This window comes from Scyliorhinus canicula, chromosome 15 (genome assembly GCF_902713615.1).
Source record: "Scyliorhinus canicula chromosome 15, sScyCan1.1, whole genome shotgun sequence".
NCBI lineage: Eukaryota > Metazoa > Chordata > Chondrichthyes > Carcharhiniformes > Scyliorhinidae > Scyliorhinus > Scyliorhinus canicula.
In genome coordinates this window covers 18569665-18591123 of record NC_052160.1, presented here as the reverse complement: position 1 = coordinate 18591123, position 21459 = coordinate 18569665, and the positions used below count along the sequence as shown (strand labels likewise).

General features: G+C 47.1%; 2 protein-coding genes across 2 annotated transcripts in view; one reads left to right on the top strand and one right to left on the bottom strand.

Annotated features, from left to right (window-relative positions):
• slc5a10 (solute carrier family 5 member 10) overlaps window positions 1–1744 on the top strand; it is a 153772-nt gene extending 152028 nt beyond the window's left edge. Inside the window, exon 14 of the mRNA XM_038820095.1 lies at window positions 624–1744. Within this exon, the coding sequence (XP_038676023.1) occupies window positions 624–817 (194 nt within the window). The 3' untranslated portion in view covers window positions 818–1744. The remainder of the gene's footprint in view (window positions 1–623) is intronic.
• Window positions 1745–3840: 2096 nt separating this feature from the next.
• LOC119978792 (GRB2-related adapter protein-like) overlaps window positions 3841–21459 on the bottom strand; it is a 44135-nt gene continuing 26516 nt past the window's right edge. Inside the window, exons 4-5 of the mRNA XM_038820668.1 lie at window positions 6226–6394; window positions 3841–4577 (exon numbers count right to left, since the gene is read on the bottom strand). Of these exons, the coding sequence (XP_038676596.1) occupies window positions 4392–4577; window positions 6226–6394 (355 nt within the window). The 3' untranslated portion in view covers window positions 3841–4391. The remainder of the gene's footprint in view (window positions 4578–6225; window positions 6395–21459) is intronic.

The following is a 21459-nucleotide window of genomic DNA, read 5'->3' as shown; positions in this document are numbered from 1 at the left end:
TTAGACCACCCCTGGAATACCGTGAACAGTTTTGCCCCCTTATCTGAGGAACGATATACTGGCATTGGAAGCAATCCAGAGAATTGAGAACTAGCTGATCCCGGGTATGGAGGGATTTTCTTATAAGGAGCGGTTAAATAACTTGGACCTGGACTCAAGGATGAGAGGCAACCTTATTGAGACACATTTGACAGGGTAGACGGTGAGAGGTTGTTTCCCCTTGTAGGAAAGTCTAGGATCAGACGACATAACCTCAGAGTAAGGGGTCGCCCATTTAAGACAGAGACGGAATTTCTTCCCTCAGAGGGTAGTGAATCTGTGGAATTCTTCACCGCATAGAACTGTAGATGTTGGGTTGTTATGTATGTTCAAGGCTGAGATAGACAGATTTTTAATCAGTAAGGGAATCAAGGGTTATGGGGATGAGGGGGGTAAGTGGAGTTGACGATAATACCAGATCAGCCATATTGAATGGTGGCAGACTCAATGGGCCAAATGGCCTACTTCTGCTCCTACGTCTTATGGTCTGTCAGTGCGGAGCTAAGACGTTCCAAGCTATTTACAGATAATAAAACAATATATATCATTTACTAATGAAATTGTCCTTTTCTTTTGTGCGTTAGACGCTGAGGAGATGATACAACAGAAGTGGTCATGGGTTAACTTGTTCTGCAGCACTAAGACAAGCGGAGATAACAGGCCTGCACAGAGCAACCATGCGGATATCTATGAGAACCCATTCTGGTCTCGGGTGTGTTGTATAAACGCAATCATTCTCATGTGTGTGAACATTTTCCTGTACGCGTACTTCGCTTGAGAAAGGAAATTGCTGCACATCTGAAAGCATCCTGATTTTGTGACAAGCGTTGTATATTGGAACAGAATGCTCAATGGAATATACAGATTAATTAATTTCCCACAGGTTCCCCCTTGCCAGAGGGAAGTCCTCAGAATTGTTTCATTCACTATTTCTGTAACTTCCTCCAGTCCTACAATCCTCCAAACTCTCTGTGCTCCTCCAATATTGGCCTCTTGCTCACCCCAGAGTTTAATTACTGTAGCATTGGCAGCAATGCCTTCAGCTGCCTTGACCCTGATCTCAGGAATTCCTTTCCTAAACACCTTGCCAACTTTCCACCTCACCTCCCTTTAAAAGGCTCATTAAAACTTACCTCTTTACGACCAAGCTTTCGATCACTTGTCCTGATGTCACCTTATCTGGATCGGCATCAATGTGGATTGATGATGTCCCTTGAGTTGTTTTGCTACAATTTGAGGCGCTATATAAATGCAATGTTGTACGCTGCATACAGCTTCAGTCGGAATTCTCTGTACGTTCATTGACAGCGGGACGCGGCGGTTCCCATGGCAGTGCACCCCTGCCAGTGGGTTTCCCGGCAACGTGGGGTGGCTTTAATGGGAAATTCCATTGACGGTGACGGGAGCAGAGAATCTTACCCCCCAGCTAACAGCACGCCACCGGGAAGCATGGGTCTGGGAGGCCGGAGAATCGCGCCCAATTTGAGATGCTCATTCCCATAAACTTAAAAATTAACAAATGGTTTTATTTGGTGAACAATCACATGGAAGCCTGTCAGGATGTGAAGTGCTGGAGAAAATGCTGGAAATACATAACAGGTCAGTCAGCACCTGTGTGAACAGAAAAGACAGGATTCAGAAATTTCAGGAGTGTGCCCTGTTTGAAACTAATCTGAAATAAAAACAATAATTTTCCTGCCATTGTGTGACATGGGTGACTCGTGCGTAATTATTACTAACAACTTTTGATCAAGAAATCCAGGTCCAGAGCGCATCGATGCCAGGATTAATTGATCGTTTGGTATCACAAACCTTTAAATCCATCAGAACCTTTCACTATCAAATTTAAGATTATAAATCAACCTGTAACTATTTATAAATCAGTAACCATTTGACTGGATGAATAGAGAATATTATATCAGCAGACTAGAGGTATAAAACTCCCACCAAAATCACTAACGTACCAGATTATCGACTGCTTGCTTATCAGTACAGAAAAACTGGCCTTCTGGACTCACATTTGAAATAGGTGCTGTGCCCTTTGCCGGTGTAAATAATGAGGCCTGACCCATTTGAGACCTTATCCCCAAAGTTTAGCTGCCAAAATAAAACCAGGCCTCCGTATCTGCAGCCTAATCGGGGAACACAGACCATTGGCAACCAGCAGCAAAAATGGTTTAAAATATTTACCTGAATATATCCTTCCAGCAAAGTCAGAGACCATTGCATGGTCAACTCTCTCTCCTCGTCACCTCCATCCTCCTTGATTGCTTCTCTCCCTCCTGATCACCTACCTCACTTCCAATCAACCCTCCTCCCACCCCTCTCAATTTCCCCATTCCTATGGTCACTGCTCCTTTTTCCCCATCAGTCCCTCTCTTCTGCGGCGGGATTTTCCGATCCTGCGGCTAAGTGTTGACGCTGTTGTAAACGCCAGAGCGTTTTACGACGGCGTCAGCTGGCCCCTAGGATCATCGATCCTGCGCCACACAGGAGACCAGCATAGCGCTGGAGAACCTCACGCTGCTCCAGCTGCCGATACCGGCATCAGCATGGCCGGCGCGGGTTCGCACATGCACGCCACGGCCGGCACGAGTTCGCGCATGCACGCCACGGCCGGCACGAGTTCGCGCATGCACGCCACGGCCGGCACGAGTTTGCGCATGCGCATGGGTTGCCGTCTCGGCACCGGCCCCGACGCAACATGGCGGAGAGCTACAGGGGCCCGCTGCGGAGGAACAGAGACCCCCACTGGGATAAGCCTGCCCGCCGATCGGTGGGCCCTGATCGCGAGCCAGGCCACCGTGAAGGCCCCCACCGAAGTCGGATTCCCTCCCCTGCCAGGCCGCCACCCGCAGCATGAACGCCGAGGTCCCGCCGGGTAGGACCACACAAGAACGACGCCGGCAGGACTCGGCCGAACTCGACGGGCACTCGGCCCATCGCGCATGGAGAATCACTGGGGGGGGGGGGGGGGGCGTGTTAAGCGGCCCCCGACCGGCGCCGTGCCGGCGTCATTGGAGCCGATTCGGCGGACCGGCATCGTGTGATTTGCACCAACCCCCCGGCAATTCTCTGGGGTCGGAGACGGTCTGGAAAATGGATTTGGGATAGGTGCATGATGGCCGACATGGCCACAATGGGCCGAAGGGCCTCTTTCGGCACTGTGAAACTCAGAATGAAAAAAAAAAATGCTTTTATGATTTTCCTCCAAAGATCCCCAATCACCCTCTACCCTCTACGTGAACCTGCAACTTGTCTGTGTCATGCACATTGGGGCCCAAGGCCGAATATCGGGTGCGCGTGATGCCCACCCTGGCCCGAAGTCAAAGTCAACCGATTGCTAGCCTATTGTGTTTTGTAATTGCTGTTGTTAGGCACTCGCATGACGGGTGCTTGTTGGCTGAAAGAAAAAGGTGAACAAAGAACTGTTTTCATTTTTCGTTAAGGAACTGGATATCGCCAGTTTGGAACTGAAATGAAAAGATAACACAATTGTATTTGTCACTCAAAGTGACAACTTCTGCTTTCAGCGCCGATAATGGGTATTTCTGTGTTCATAACGCAGGGAACTTTTCTTATTCTGTCAGTTCTAAAGCTGCTTCTGGTTGCACTGGTTTTCCTGCATCAGTCAAAATTAGAATTTACAGCTTTGTCAACTGGCTGGGTGGATACTGACACGGCAGCAATTTAGCAGGCTGTGCAATTAACAATTTCATACATTTTTTTTAAAGAGGATTGCTTTAAGAGAAAAAAAATCCAGGATTAACATCCCAAGCAAACTGAGAGAAAAGCCACACATTTGGGACACAGCTTGTTTTATTTGTCTCACTCAAAACTAAGACTGCCTTCTTGTTTACTATGAACAAGGCGATTTAAAAATAAGTTCTAGTTTCTTGCTGACAACCGACCTCTAAATTATACATACAAACTAGGAGAAATGCTGTCAACTGTATCAAACATGCATTGCAAAGTTGACGACCACTCAGGGTTTATATTCTCGCGCACCACCAGCTAATTTCTCAGGAATTGTTGTAGATTCAGTATTAAAATAAGGTTGCAATGGTCCGAGTGCAAAGCAAATAAAGTCACGCACACAGTTCGGCAAAAATAGTCAGCAAAAGAAACACATGGTCCCAACTATTTGTAGTTTTGTGCTCATGTCAAGAGAGAAAGAGTGTGCTTTTATACAGCGCCTTCCACAGACACAGGACGGCCCAAGGCAGTGGTACAGCCAATGGAGTGTAGCTGAAGTGGTGTTGCTATTGCAAGAATCAGGTTTGAGGTTAAAACAGAAGAGGACAAGAGGCCTGAGCCTTCCACCCGTGTTCAGGCTCGGTTGCTGTTGAGAGTCACTGGACCATCGGTTGGACATAGTTCCGAGGGAAATAGCCAATGCGACCTCTGCACCTTCCTTTCCACCAATTCGGGTCCACGCTCTCCACAACTTCAATGATGTCACCTCGATAAAAGATCAGCTCTGTCGGATCTTGGGGAGAGAAGTCAAAGCACGCCTGGACATGTTCGGGCTTCTGTAACTAAAGCGAAAGAGCGATGGTTTGAAAACCCTCCTGACAAAACAGTATCAAGTTCAGTCATTTGAGTCACGCAACTCAGAAATGGTCGGAAGTAATTGTGGATAGAGGCTGGCTTGCAGAGGGTAGAATCGCAGCTAAAGTAGTGCTAAGGGTTCAGGGGGTGTGGTGGGGGGGGGGGGGGGGGGGAGGATTGTGTTTTAATGTAGTAAGTTATGATCGAGAAAACAATGCCTGAATGGTTGGTGGGAGTAGCTTCAAACTAACTATCAAAAGGAATTGTATGTACACCTCAAAGAAAATGTTTACAGGGAAACAACAGAGGGGAGTAGGGCTAATTGGTAGTACTTTGAAAGAGTCCACGTACAGCACAATGAATAAGTTCTGTATGTTACTACATCAGATAATGCTTCTATTCATTTTAGGAGCCAATCTATTGTATCCGACATGGATGGAAATCATGTAGAGTAGTATTAAAACAGTCAAATACACAGCGTGATGACACAGTGGTTAGCACTGCTGTCTCGCAGCGCCAGGGACACGGGTTCAATATCTGTGAGGAGTTTTCACGTTCTCCACGTGCCTCCGGGTGCTCCGGTTTCCTCCCACAGTCTAAAGATGTACAGGTTAGGTGGACTGGCCATGGTAAATTGCCCAAGGTTTGGTGGGGTCACAGAGATAGGGCAGGGAATTGGGCCTGGGAGGGGTGCTCTTTCAGAGGGTCGGTGCGGTTTGGATGGGCCGAATGGCCTCCTTCTGCACTGTCGGGATTCTATGGGCCGGGCTTTCCCACAAACCCGCCGCGTGTTTTTTTGGCGGTGGAGGGATGGTGGCCAGAGGGATCAATCGGGATTTCCCATTGGCGGAACCCTTCGTCCCCGGGAAACCCGTGAGCCGGCATGATTTCCCACCGGCGTGAACTGCCAGTAAATCATGCCCGATGATTCAATATTCCATGAAATAAATAAGCCAAGAGCAAAGTGTACAACATATCACAGCAGAGTCATAATAGCACACAAAACTGAAAAATAAACACTCAAGACATAAATTGCTGATTTAAATTGAGTTTCAACAAAGATTTTGGTGTTTGCTTCAGTTAATTCACTGGAGTAAGTTGGTTAAGGAAAGACAGGACATTGGAGCCCTTAGGCAGCCTGTTTACAGCTTAGGGGAAAATTGGCATACCCCTGCTCACTGCCTGCCCAGAATCCATTCCAGCATCTCTCTCTCTCTGCAAATTACAGCAATAGGAATTGCCTAAACAAATATTATGACCAGACAGGCAGCAATCCCTCAAAGAGGCAGAAAAAGTGCATGTGCCCTGCATAAGTAGCACGAATACCTGGTAGGGATGTGTATTATACTGCAAGGCCATACATGAGGTTACTCGGGATTGGTGTTATTAGTGCAGCAACATTAAGGTTGCATTAAGTAGAAGAGAAAATGAGTTCCATGCAGGACCTGCTTATTTGGCAGAGCCAAGGTTTCACTTTTAACTCTGAAGATTATAAGGGGCAAGCCAATATACAAGGTTGAGGTCCCAGGATAGAATTTGTTACGATACATATAGACTTTAATACATAAAGGTGATTTCACGAAATGGATAGCAACCCATAGCTCAAACCGCATATCACATCTGTAATTAGCATACCTCGTCTTCAGCTTTCGTATCTCTCAGGAAAATCTGTTGCTTCTTCGCAATGGTTGTGGTCCTGTAGAAGTCCACCAGCTCATTCAGGGAATGAAACTTCTCTTCCCACAAGTAATATTTGCCATCTTTATCCCGAAGTACCTTAAAGTGCTGTACGTGTTTTCCATAGCTGTGGAAAAAGGTCAAGCTCTTTGAGGATGCAGGTTTCACATTCGCAGTCAGTGTTCCAATTTGACTCACATTGAACGGTGAATATTAAATGTATCACAATTGTATCGAAGCACCTCAGATTGCAACATTTAAGTTGACAACTTAAATATAATTGCACCCTTTGTAATGACCATTTTCAAATGTCTGTAATGTTTCTTTCACTGTATGGAAGCACCTCAGAGTGCAACAGGATCTATGTCAAAAAGTTGAATATTATTGCATTTTGTGTAATGGCCATTTTGAAATATTTCTAATGTTCTTTCAGATATTTTACGAATAAAGTATTTATTTTGCAACAAAAACAAAATTGATAAGCGATATAAACAGCAGCCGGAGACTGGCACTGACCCAATTACCTATCCTGTCTATATTGGCCGAAATGTTTCGGCTGTTGCGATTCTCTGTTCCCCCTCAGCAATGCACCCGGCAGCAAGAGGTGGTTTCACTGGGAAATCCCATTACCAAGCATCAGGAGTATAGAAACCCCCACCAGCGAATGGCGCGCTCCCGAGAAACAAACGGCCAGGGAACTAGAGAATTCGGCTCATAATATTCATCTGTCGGTTCATCTGGGAGTCACGTGATGTGGGCACGGGAATGGCTGTGCTTTCACGAGTTCTGGCTTTGCTCATCTTTTAATCCTACTGCCTATTTCATAATTTCTTTTCGGATATATGTCTTACACTCCGGCCCTGGATGATGCGGATTGGAATGTTTTGATGAGGAGCTGAATTAAGTCATAGAGAATCCTTGTTTGACCGTGGGAGTCAGAGTTAGTTGGAGTGGGGCCCAGCTTGCAGTGGCATTGTTGTTGGTGAGAGGGCCTTCGCCCGACAGTACTGTGTACATCAGGATGATGGCCGCCATTGAGAATGTTGTTCTAGGTGAGGATCGTGGCTCCATGATGCAGGTCTTTGGAGCTAAGTTTGAAGATTTGCGAGGGATCCTTGGGAGAATGGTGGAAGCACTGGAGAGAATCCTTGTATTCAATAGAACACTTTCCCTGGTCAGGGCCTGCCTTTGATCCACTGAGATCCTGCTGCACGGTGTGTCGCCTGTCCTGGCAGGTTCAGGAGGTAGGGGCTAGGCAAGGAGTGGCTGTGGTACCAGGCCCTGGCGAGAAGTGGGCGGTGGGTTTCCGACTGAGTTTGCAAATTGGACGCCGTACTTTGGTAACCTTGATCTGGGTCCAGGCATATCAGGCCCAACGGAGCATAGCGTATCCGGTCTTCGAGGCCTGGGGTCAGTTGGGCTTCCTGACCACTGGCCCTTTGTTATCCTGTTCACAATGCTCTTCATGAGGGTTTAGAGGTGGACAGTTGTGTCAGGCCATCACCCCCTGGCGCTGCCTAGGCTGTGAATTGCTTGGGCATCGGGGCGGCAGCATGGTGGAAGGTGCATTGTGCGTTTGTATCCACGAGAGATCCTGAGGAGTGCTCAATGATGCTGTCATGGCTTTGGCCATTTCGAGCAACATTATTATCCTGCAATTCTTCAATAATCCAGGATGCTACTCCCTTGATATTATGTTGCTGTCTTTTCTCATGCAAGGGTATGCAAAGTGTGAGCACGAGGGTGAGTGTGGTCGGTTATCCTGTTCTAGAAAAGCACATATTGAGTTGATTATATGAAATGCGGTCTGTGCACATTGTTTAAATTATGTGCTGTAATCTTTGTGGCTATGGGGAGTGCTTTTTAGACACCCCTTTTCTCATTTATAATGAAGTTGAGTGGAGCGACGGCAGGGTGATGGGTGGTGTGGAGCTCGGTGGTAAGGTTGGTTAAGTCCCCATTGAGATTGAGGATAGCCCCCCCCCCCCCGGTTAGTGCAAACCACATCAGGCGGCATTGCTGCCTCTGGCTCTGCTGGAGTGGAGGGAGAGAGATATTGGTGCAACGCCCAAATATGGTGCAAAAAATTCATCCTGAACTCTCATAGCAATTATGAGCATTCGCTACCTGGAGTGTGTCCACCATTTTCCATGGTCTTACGCTGCTTCTACCTTGGGCTTCCCCATTTGGCCTTATAGAGGCATCAAGTTATGTCTAATGATTGTATCGAGCTAGTTATACTGCTGTTCCCCTGTCCCCCTCTGTATTCTTGTCTACGGAGGCTTTTCTTTTCTTGCTGTGCTATATCATTCTTGTGGTTTTGCCGCGCTATTTGCCAAAATGTAAAACCTGAGTAAGCATGGTTAAAAAAGGGTATCCTAACCAACACCATGTCCCATTTATCCATCACCAGTCTCCAAACAATCTGGGGCATGATTCTCGGGTCCCCCAGCCGCGTGTGTTTCTCGGTGGCGTGCCATTTGCTGGCGGCGGGATTCTCTCTGCCCGTCGCTTGTCAATGGGATTTCCCGTTGAAGCCACCCCTCGCTGCCAGGAAATCCATTGGCAGAGGTGTGTTGCCAGCGGGAAAAGAGAACCCCAATGGCTTGAGAATTCCGATCCTGATCTTTAAATTCTCATTCTAGGGTTCAAATCCATCCACAGACTCTCCCTATTTCTGTAACCTCCTCCAGACCTTGAGAGCTCTGCATTTCAACAATTCAACCTCCTTCTGCATGTCAGACTTCCCTTGTCACATCACTCATGGCTGTGCCTTCAGATGCCTGCTCTAAGTTCTGAATTCCCTTCCTGAACCTCTCCACCTCTCTCTCTCTTCTCCAATAATAACACAGGGTGGGATTCTACGGGCCCAACGCCAAAATCATATTTGGCGACCGAGCGGAGAATCCCCGTTTGCAACCGAATTGGGGCCGGCACCATTTTTCGGATGCTCCACCCCCTCCAAATTGGCGTCATCTAGGAGTGAGCGGCACACCGTTGTGACGGCGTCAGCGCGTCGCTTTGAGGCTCTCCCATGATGCTCTCTGCCCCCGATGGGCCGATTTGCCGACCACGGAACCCGGTGTGGTGTTGATGGACCGTATCCAGAGCCGCCACAGCCGGGTGGGAGCCGTGCTGCTGGCAGAGGCGGGGAGGAGGGGGGGGGGGGGGGGGGGGGTTTAGGCAAGGGCTGGGCGGACTGGTGAGGGGTGGTCCAGGGGGACACTATTTGGCTGGCCGGGTCCAGGTCACCGCCATGCGCATGTGCAGCCACGGACCCGGCAATTCTCCGGCCGTTACGTCGGGAACGCCGGGAGTTTTACCTGGTGCCACTGGTAGCCCCCCCACTGGACGGAGCATCGTGAGGGGGGGGGGGGGGGGGGGGGGCTGACTTTTTCAATGTAAAACTAGGCGCTTCCTCTGGACATAGTCTCAAAATCGGAGATTCCAGCCATAAGATTTTAAGAAATAGTAGAATGAATAAGCTAGTAAGCCCCTTGAGCCTGTCCATCATCGATAAGGAGTGTGAAGGAATGCTGGATGAGTGCAGCTCCAACAACATTCAAGATGGTTGGCACCCAATCCACATTCAATTCCTCCACCACTGATGCACAGTGGCAGCCGTGTGTACCATCTGCAAGATGCACTGCAGGAACACACCCAGCCTCCTTCCACATCACCTTCGTGACGGCTACAAGGTTTAATGATAAGGGCAGCAGATCGATGGGAACACCATTACCTAAACGTTTCCCTCCAAGCCACTTACCATCCTGGCCTAGAAATATATCGCTGCTCCGTCAATGTCGTTGGGTCAAAATCCTGGAGCTCCCTCGCTAACCGCACTGTGGTGCCCCTACACCACATGGACTGCAGTTGCCCATGAAGGCAGCTCATCACCACCTTCTTAAGGGCAATTAGGGGTGGGCAATGTATGTTAGCCTAGCCAATGACACCCACATCCCATGTACTAATTTTTCAAAATCCATAATGATGGGATGTGTTTAAAATCAATCATGAATCATACTTGCCCTTTATTTCTAGGAGAATAAAAGCTGGATCGCATGAGTTCACATTGTTTCAGGTTGAAATCCCATTCCCAGGGTCATGTACAAAAATCAAGACTGACACTCAAATGCAGCACAGAGAGAGTGCTGCACTGCTGGAGTTGCGGTCTGCCGCACGAGACATTAAACTCAGGCCCATCTGCCTGCTTGAGTGAATATAGAAGATTCCATGGCACCACTTGGAAGAACAGGTAAGTTCTGCTTTGTGTCTTGGCCAATACTTTGTGACTACCTCTCCTGTTCTATCCATGTAGCTAGTGAGCGACTGCAGGGATGTGGGTAGCCGTGCTTGATGAAGACTCTCAGGCACGAGTACCATTGTAAAGTTGGGCATAAACACACCACTTATACGGATAGGCACTGCCAAAAGTCCAATGCTGGGTCTTTTACTGCCAACGGTTTTGAAAACTTTAGGGCCAATTATTTTACCCTTGCAAACTAGCCAATCGCAATTCCGAAGTGGTAGATACTGGCCGGAATTCTCCATCCGTCCGAGCCGGCAGGATTCTCTGGTCTCTTGCCTGAGCGCCAAGTTCTCTATTCTTGCTGGCAGCGCTGGAGGGGCGACTCCGGATCGGAGAATCCCAGCCATCTGCACGGAAAGGAAATGGAAGCAAGAAGTGCCGGAAATACTCAGCAGGTCTGGCAGCATCCACGCAGAGAAAAACACAGAGTTAACGTTTCAGCCTCCCATCAGAACTGAAAATAGGTCAAGGGCTAATTTAAAGGTAATCGCCCTGAACCCGTGACTCCTCTCTCCGCAGACGCTGCAGGGCCTGCTGAGCACTACTAGCATTTTCTGTTCTCAATTTCAGATTTTACGCCAACTGCTTTTGTATTTGGCTAGCGAGGGCCAGGTGCAATCCGTGCAGGTTCGATGCTTTTCCCCCGAGAGAGACTCAGGAGGGGAGGATCCCATTTTGCCAGTTTTCTTGTCAATGCTAATGGATTAGTAATCTCTAAATCGTGCTCAACTTGAATTCCAGAAGGCTATAAATAAAGTTCCAAACAAAGCGTGGTTGATTTAAATTCGTAGCTGTGGGGATTTAGGGTAAATTCTGGGAATGGATAAGAAACTGATTGAACAACAACTTGTATTTCTAGAGCACTTTTAACATCTTAAAATGCCCTAACTTGCTTCACAGGAGAGTTATAGATTAAAATTCGGCATCAAACACACAAAGTGATGTTCAGGAGTTATGACCAATAGTTTCAACAAGGAGGTAGGCTTGGAGTGTCTTGAAGGAAGGAGAGAGGTGGAGAAATGGTGAGGTTCAGGGAGGGAATTCTGTAGTCTGGAGTCTCGGTAGCTGAAGGTACGGCTGCCCATGATAGAGCGATTAGAACCAGTGATGCACAAGAGGCCAACTCAAAATCTGCAGAGATCGCAGCAGGTTGCGGGGCTGAAGAAGATTCCAGAGATTGGGAGGGGTGAAGCCATAGAAGATTTTGAAATCAAGGATTTGAATTTAAAAATCTCTTGGAAGATTGGCAGCACGGTAGCATAGTGGTTAGCATAAATGCTTCACAGCTCCAGGGTCCCAGGTTCGATTCCCGGCTGGGTCACTGTCTGTGTGGAGTCTGCACGTCCTCCCCGTGTGTGCGTGGGTTTCCTCCGGGTGCTCCGGTTTCCTCCCACAGTCCAAAGATGTGCGGGTTAGGTGGATTGGCCATGATAAAGTGCCCGTAGTGTCCTAATAGTAAGGTTAAGGGGGGGAGTTGTTGGGTTACAGGTATAGGGTGGATACGTGGGTTTGAGTAGGGTGATCATTGCTCGGTACAATATCGAGGGCCGAAGGGCCTGTTCTGTGCTGTACTGTTCTATGTTCTATGTTCTATGTCCAAAGATGCGCAGGTTAGTTGTTAGGTGGATTGGCCATGATCAATGCGCGGGGTTTTGGGGCTAGGGCGGTGGAGAATCAGTGGACTGAATGGCCTCCTTCTGCACTGTAGGAATTGTATCGATACTATGGAGGGTGCTCCGGATAATTAAAGGGAAATCGCAGGGTAGGGAGCCCCAGATTCCTTCAGCTTTTGGGTGGGCTATAATTGCCTAACTAAAAAGGTGGTTTCATGTGGTTTCTATCTGCGGATAAGATATATGCAAAATACTGCAGACGAAGGGGAGGCATCTGTGCAGCACATGGTATGTTACACAATTAAAATTGCTATATAAATAAAAGTTGTTGTTCAGTCAGTTTCTCATCAAGTGGCAGGATTTACTGTAAATCCCCACAGCTACAAGTTTAAATCAACAGTCTTTTGTTTGGAAATGTATATATAGCTTTTCAAATTAACCATGTTTTAGAGATTTCTCTAATCGACTTGCATTGGCAGCTTCTTACAGGTTCGGAGAGAAACTGGTCAAATGGGATCCACCCTTCCTGAACTTCACCGTCCCTTTTTGGGGAAAGCATTTCAGCTGCAGTTTGCACCGAACTATCCAGGTACAAAAGCTAATTGCTGGGAACCTGGAATTACAAACTGAAAATGCTGTAGATACTCAGCAGGTCAGACAGTATCTGTGGCGAGAGAAACTGAGTTAATTGGGGTGATTTTGAGCGTGCGTTAGCAGTCAGTGAGAACGGCGAAGTGGGCAGAGAATCGGAAAACGCAATTACATCATTAGCGAGCCCTGCCTCTGGGACTTCTCCCGACGGGGCCACTCACTGAATATTTATCGGTGGCCGGTGTGATGTTACCCCAGCATGATTTACAACAGATGGATACAAATGAGAATGTGGTGACCTCGCCTCTGAATGGGATATTGGTGGCGAACACTCAGGTCACAAGTACCCTCCAGGTTAGAACAATGGTCCATTGAATGCACTCAACACCTCACGCTTAAAGGGGGGGGGCCGGGGGGGAGGGGGGTGGGGGGGGGGGGGCAAGCGACTGCTGAGACTCTCCAGGGTCGAAGCCCCTTATTCAGGTGGAGTTGAGAGGGACAACTGGGGGGAAGTAAATAACATAGACATAGAACATAGAGTGCAGAAGGAGGCCATTCGGCCCATCGAGTCTGCACCGACCCACATTAAGCCCTCACTTCCACCCTATCCCCATAACCCAATAACCCCATCTAATCTTTTTTGGTCACTAAGGGCAATTTATCATGGCCAATCCACCTAACCTGCACACCTTTGGACTGTGGGAGGAAACCGAAGCACCCGGAGGAAACCCACGCACACACGGGGAGAACGTGCAGACTCCTCACAGACAGTGACCCAGCCGGGATTCGAACCTGGTACCCTGGCGCTGTGAAGCCACAGTGCTATCCACTTGTGCTACTGTGCTGTGGCTTTTGTGTGACAGGGAAGGGAGGGCGGGAGGTTAATTGCAAAGGTGCTCAAAGGAAGCACATAGGTGGATGTACCAGCTACTGAGGGTCAGGACACTGGGCCAAATGGCCTCCTTCTGCACTCTAAAAATTCTGTGATTCTGTGTCTCTGGAATAGGGCTTGACCCCCATGGCCTTCACTCTTAGAGGCAAGAGGACAAGTTAAGGCTGACATCTTGTATTCAATGCTGGATTAATTTCAAAACAAGGTATTATATGCTCCAAGGCAGAGGGGAAAATTCCTGTTGAGTGTTAAAGAAAGAATGACTTGCGTTGATTGAAGGACATAATAAATAGAAGCAGGAATAGAACATTCAGCTCCTCTGGCTCGCTTCACCATTTAATAAAATCATGGATTGTGGTCTCAACTCCACTTTCCTGCCCGACCCCATAACCTGTTCATATTTAAAACCTGTGCAACTCAATCTTGAATACATTCAATGACTCGGCATCAACAGCTCTCAGGGGTGGAGTATTACAAAGATTGATGACCCACTGAGAGAGGGAATTCCACATTTTCCTCTTAAATGGGAGACTCCTTACTCTGAAAACTGTGACTCTTCGTTTGAGATTCCCTGAAGAGGGAAACAGTCTCAAACAGGACAAACCCTTCATCCCAGGAACTAGCCTAGTGTACCTTCTCTGAACAGTTTCCGATGCAGGTTCGTCCCTCCTCACGAGCATGCAGTACTCCACTTGCAGTCTGACCAATCTCTTGTGTATTTGTAGCAAGACCGACTTACTTTTATATTCCACCCACCTTGCAAAAAAGATAACATCCTATTTGCCTTCCTATATACTTTCCTTATCCGCATGTTAACCTCTTGTGGTTCATGGTGTGGACAGAAGATCCCTCTGTACTGCACCCTACCCTACCCCAAAACCCCAATTAGCCTTTTGGGCGTCGAAGAGTAATTAGGCCAATCCACCGAACCTGTACATCTTTGGACTGTGGGAGGAAACCGGAGCACCTGGAGGAAACCCACGCAGACACGGGGAGAACGTGCAGACGCCACACAGACAGTGACCCAAACCGGGAATCGGACCTGTGACCCTGGAGCTCTGAAGCAACTGTGCTAACCACTGTGCTACCGTGCTGCCCACAAGTACCCTTGGATATTCAATTCCCAGACTTAGCATATAGAAGGATGGGTGAGTGGAACGTGCTCTGCCCAGGAAGAGGAATCCACAGCAACTAATTATGTTGCAGTAAATCTCACATTCCCAGAGTTCCTAAGGGTGAGTTTGGAACAAAAGGGTGTTGCTCATCTGTGTGCTGGGATTGCAGGTGAATTTGTGGAGACACAGCTTTCATCACAATCCGAATTGTTTCCTTTGGCCCTGATTAAAGTAAAGGAAGGTGATGTCAGAATGGGAAGAGTGCCAGCTATGATTTCATATATTGCTTCATTCATTATCCTTCATTTTCATGTACACAATTTCATAATGCTGCTAATTTAAAAACCAAACCACACCATTGGCCAACAGTGAAATTACCAACCATAGACAGAATATAGTTTGGCTGTGAGCCAGTAAAACAACGTCAGCCTGGAATATGTCCTCGGGATGGGGCTTCAATGAAACAATTCCCGCGTCAATAGGACCTCCAACAGAGCCAAGCTGACATAAGGTAGATCTGGTGTAGGTCGGGCCATTGTGTAACATTGGGCAATAATGAATGGAGGAACTTTTGTGAGCAGCAATCAGCAGAAGCCCAACATTCAGTTGCCTCTCCTGCTCTTCACCTACCCTTCCACCCACCTAAAGTTTCAATCTGAGTGTTTACTGCTTTAAACTAGTGAGAATCAAATGCAGGATTAATTGGATAAACATTTGGCAATATGCAAAACCGATAATTATCTTTAACCAAAACAATGGATGCATTGCTAAACTATCGAGAGCTTTGCCCTTTCAGTGACTGAAGGCCTTTTGGCTGTTCAATTATTGAAAGGATTTAAGAAGGAAAGGTGGCACAGTGGTTAGCACTGCTGCCTCACAGCACCAGGGACCCAGGTTCGATTTGGGCCTTCGGTGACTGTGTGGGGTTTGCACATTCTCCTCATGTCTGCGTGGGTTTCCTCCGGGTGCACCAGTTTCCTCCCACAGTGCAAAGATGTGCAGGTTAGGTGGAAAGGCCATGATTAGTGTGCGGGATTACGGAGATAGGGTGGGGGAGTGGGCCTAGATAGATTGCTCTTTCGGAGGGCCAGTATAGACTCAATGGGCTGAATAAACTATTTCTGCTCTGTAGGGATTTTACGAATTCTACTCTATTGAAAACAAGTTCCTTTTTAGAAGGAAGGTTATACCTGAATTAATTCCAAACTTATAATCAAACCATGTTCAGCTGTTAATCACTTTTAAGCATCGAGAATCGATTCATCTTCTCTTTGCCAGATCTATTGTGCTGGCTGATTTCTTTTGCTTTTGATTTGCAAGAGATGTAAATCTTAAAAGGATAATTAAAAATAGTGTCCTCGGTACTTAAATATGATTAACAGCTGAACATGTTTTGACTACAAGTTTGATATTAATTCAAGTTTAACCTTCCTTTAAAAAAGGAACTTTTTTTTTCTCTATGCGTTAAAGCAGAAATAGAAGATCTTTCAATAGTTAAACAGCCAAAAGGATTTTGGTCGTTTGAAAGGCAAAGCTCTCCTAATAGCTTATCAATACATCCATTGTTCAGGTCAGTAATAATCATCAAAAGTTCCTCAAATTCCCAAAAGTTTATCACATTAGTCCTGCATTTGGCTTTTACTAGTTTAAACCTGTAAACACTATTGGATTGAAACGCAGGGTGATGGATTGAAACGCAGAGTGGAGAGCAGGAGATCGAGACAGCTGAATGGTGGACTCCTACTTTTCTGCTAACAAAGTCTATTCGCTCATTTGGAACTGAAGTGACTATTTATTATTGCATTATGTTACAGAATGATTTGACCTACATCAGATTCAGGTACAAAGTGTGGGCGCACTAAGCCAAGAGTTAAAGTTGGATATCTCCTACATAAACAACTTAATGACGGGAGTCAGTGTTTGACAGCCTGCCAGTTTCTTGATGTCATTCGCCTGGAGGTTGGCAAAAGCGGTTTTTGTCTTGACAAGATAAAGTACACCTTTGACAATTCCTGCTGATGCAACATTGGAATTTATATCTAGCTGTATGGTGTATTCTAGTTGTGATTTAAGTCATGCACAGATAATGGAGGAGTCATGAGCTTCCATAGTAATTGGGGGGAAATTCTAACTTCAAGACCTGTGGCCGAGCAGGGTGATTCGAGAGGCCCCAGTCACTGTTAACTGCTGGACCTCAGGAATGGTAATTGCACTTGTCTCCAGCAGGTGGAGGACTTTTAAAAGTGCAGCCAGCCTTGTTGGAAAATTATCGTTAAATGAGTTGATTCTCTGAGTCACTGTTAAATAAAGATTTATAGATTTGGGTGGCTGTGGGGTTATAATGCAGCCACTTCATCCTTAGGCCAGGATTCAACTCCATCTCTGAAAACTAAAGTAGCATCAACATTCCTCTTCAATCTCTCTGGGGCAATCTTCATAACCCAACAGCTAATGGTAACAAATTGAGAAATTTTAATCTAACAATGTTTATTTTTTGGACTTATCAATTTGAAGGGTGTCTTAAATTTATTGGAACTCTTGCATTCTCAGGTTCAAGTGTAACCTGTTTCGTGTTGTCACCATGTTTTGGTGCGGTTTCATTAATCAGCTTATCTTGAGGAGGTTTTGTTTATTCACTGATAGACTTGGGATGGTCAACATATGGTTTGGGGCTTTTCCGTTTCCGATCGCATCAGGCGGGTTCTGGAACAGAAAATATCGCAAGAACAGCCGTCGACATAATTGGATTGGATTTGTTTATTGTCACGTGTACCGAGGTACAGTGAAAAGTATTTTTCTGCGAGCAGCTCAAACAGATCATTAAGTACATGAAAATAAAATAAAATAAAAGGAAAATACATAATAGGGCAACATAAGGTCCACAATGTAAATACATGGTGAAGCATACAGGGGTGTAGTGTTAATCAGGTCAGTCCATAAGAGGGTAGTTTAGGAGTCTGGTAACAGCGGGGAAGAGGCTGTTTTTCCGTGACGTGATTATCCCTCCCTGTGCCCTTCAGTGGCAGGACATGTTTCCTGTTCAATGTAGGAACAACATCCGCATTCATCCTCCAAATCATTTCTGTCCCCCAAAACCCCCGTCATAAAATATTTTCATGTCAGCATGACGGCAGAATGGCATTTACCAAAACATGCCCGTGGTGAGCACACCTCCTAGGGGAACTCAGGTGACCGCGTTGCTCATGGGGAGAGAGTCCTGTTCAGGAAACGCCTGGGCAGTGCTGGGAGCTGTGCCGAGGGGGTTCACTGCCGAGGGTGGGGGGGGGGGGTTCAGTGTCGGGGGGAGCTGGGTTCGGGGAGTGGGGGGGCGGGGGGAAGAGACAGGGCCTTAGAAAATCCTTGTGAGACTAAGTCGCTGGTGGAGTGTGGGAATCAGAACCAGTTATTCATCATAGGACTCACCCCTTTTTTTTTTTTCCCCCTGGACTGTATGGGGGAGAAAGCTATAGTTGCTGTTGGGCAATGCTGTGGGGAGGTGACAGCGGCTTTCAAAAACATAACTATTAGCCCATTATTCTACATTACCTGGCTAAATGGTGCAAATGTGGAGCATAGCTCTCCAATAATATTCCTTGCCCATAACTTTAAAAGTACACCCACTTCTTTAGCTGCGTAATATGACACTGCTCCCACTGGCCTAGAGCCCTTTAACTGAGAGTGCCAAATGGCCAAGGGTTTCAGTAAAACTACCCAAACATGTTTTGGTTTAGCTGTTTTACAGTTGCTGTCGGCCAAAGGAGAATCTTCATCCCGTGTGTCTGGGTTGGTTTGAAACTCTGGACAATGGACATACAATTCTCCAGTGTCTTGATTGAGTTACATGCAATAAGGTCTCAAGTAACTGTGGTGAATTTTAATCCTAGTAATTCACACTGTGTTGTATTATATGTAGTGTGGCTTTGTGAGCTCTGTATATGTGCAGTTGCACGGCTCTGCCCATAGGGGGAGATGAGGAGTTTGTACTGGGCTCCACCCTTGGCTCCGCCCATGGCTCCTCCCACTAACCAGAAGTATAAAGATCAGCAGCTGTGAGCCTGCTGCCAGTTCATCTCGTCGCAGGCAGGCTCAGTTGTAAGACTATTAAAACCACTGTTCACTTCCAATCTCGTGTCTTGTGAATTGATGGTCACATCAGTAACATAATTAATTAAAGCGATACTCAAAATCTTATGAAGTCATGGTGATGCTGCAAAAGAAGCACCGAGCTAGATCCAGTCGAGGAGGATAGTCGGTTGAAATCAAATATAAAGGAATCTCTCTTAAAGAGGAAAGAACCCAATCATGCACAGGGCATTTGGTCACCTTGTCCTCTGCTTAGTCCATGCGTCACTGATCACTCATTACTTCAAACCGAGTCTATTTACTTGAGTAAACATTTAAACACAGAACTAAAGGGCGGGGACAATTTTGAACACGTTCTTAATTTATCCTTGTACATGAATCCATTGTCATATATTGAAATTGAGAGGTTCATGGCTGAATACGTCATTTGGAGCAACAAATGGTGACTCTTCAGTGCTCGTCATAATTGCCCCTAGAATTTCTGCATTTAAAGAAAGACTTAAAAATGTGAAGCATTTAACACAAAACAGTTGCCCTTTTTGTTAAGGGCTTGGGAACATATGATGTGGAAAACTATTTCTCTATTCATGTAAACAGCATGTCTGCCTCTTTTGTCACTATTCACGATACATTTATCCCGATGTCAACTTTCATATTTAGTGGAGGCTTGTTTTTAAGACACTTCCGTGCCCTGGAATGGAGGCCTGGGTTCCAATGGTCTGGATACCGTTTCTCCAGCTCTCTTCTTCCCTCAGGCCATTTTCCCCAGCGGCGGGATTGGGGGGTGGGGGAGGGGGCAGGGAATCAGCAGGGCCACCTACTTGCACATGGCACGGGCAATTATACAAATCAAAGCTGATTCAGGCTCGTTAATAGAGGAAGATTGGACATTTTCAGCCAGCCTCCAATTGGGTGTCACAGTAGCACAGTGGTTAGCACTGTTGCTTCACAGCGCCAGGGTCCCAGGTCGATTCCCAGCTTGGGTCACTGTCTGCGCGGAGTCTGCACGTTCTCCATGTGCCTGTGTGGATTTCCTCCGGGTGCTCCGGTTTCCTCCCACAAGTCCCGAAAGACGTGCTTGTTAGGTGAATTAATTGTCAATACTGAACGGCATTGCATCCAAGTGCTGTTTATACAGCCTTTCGACATTCTCCCATATTTAGCATCATTCAACCAAACATCAAACAGTAAAACCAGTTGTCACCGGTGGGACTGGAAGATCTCAACGGCCGCCAACGCCAGGCCACCTCTGCTACCAAAACACGACACAGGCAGGAATCAGTCCAGACTTTATCCTAGACCGTCCGGGGTGATTCTCCATCTTCAAGGGGGCTAGCAGAGCCCTGGCGTCCCGCAGCTCCAGTTGCCGGTGAGCACCCGGCAGTTATAACCGCGCGGCCGCGCATGCGCACAGTGCCCGGCCGCGGGTCCGCGCATACGCGTGGCCATCTTCGCGCCAGCCCCCACGCAACATGGCAGAGCCCTACAGGGACCCAGCATGGAGGAACGGATGCCCCCCTCGGAATTGTGCGCCCGCCGATCGGTAGCCCCCGAACGCGGGCCTGGCCACTGTGGAGCCCCCCCCCCCCACCCGGAGTCTGATTCCCCCCTCCTCACCCCCTACGAGGCCCCTGCAGCCAGAACAGCGAGGTCCTGCTGGATGGGACCACATGTGAACCATGCCGGTGAGACTCAGCGGAACCCGGCGGGCACTCGGCCCATCGAGTGCGGAGAATCGCCGCAGGAGTCTCTTTCAATGGCCCCCGACCGGCGCCGCATCGATCGCACGCATGCGACTGGTGGCGATTCTCCGGTCACCGGACAATCGCCGTGGGGGCCGCTTTCTCCGCCCCCGCACCGAGCGCGATTTTGGCGTGGAGGGTCGGACAATCCCGCCCCCTATCTCTTTGGTCACTAATATCTCCTTAAGCAGCCCATATCGCTGCTCCTGTGAAACACCTTGGAATATTTCATTCCAATAAAGGTATATAAATGTAATTGGCAGGGGTGTGCATTTTTCCTTTATTTTACAAATTTCCGGTACTATTATTACAGGCATATTTTGCTTGTCCTGTGAACGGAGAAATGATGCAAGTTCTGCGTAAGCCTGCCATTTACATTTGTATTATTTGCACATTTTTAATGGATCATTCTGGAAAGCTGTGCTGCATCAAGGCCCTTGGAGATGCTCATTGTTAACTTGCAGCAAAAATATCCAAACAAAATCGTTAGTTGTGCTGTACTTTGTTTGGTGCTGGATATATTAACATTGGAAAAAAAAATGCCCAACAATCGTACGACTAGAAATCCTGTGATACGAAACCTTGATTCTTTTAGGGTTAATTTTTGAAAACCTCACCCTTGTCGTGCTGTGAAAAACTGGGATGATTTCAGTATTGTGCAAGGTGACCAGACCTGTCGGGCTGTTTCAATCACTGCAAAAATAAAGCTGCCAGCAAAACATTGCTCTGGTCTGAAAAAGCCATCTTACTTATAATCAATCAGATACACAATGCAGTTAAAGTTGAGAGTCAAACTCATAACCCTGTGAGAAATATTCACTAATTAATAGGTTATTGTACAATCTTT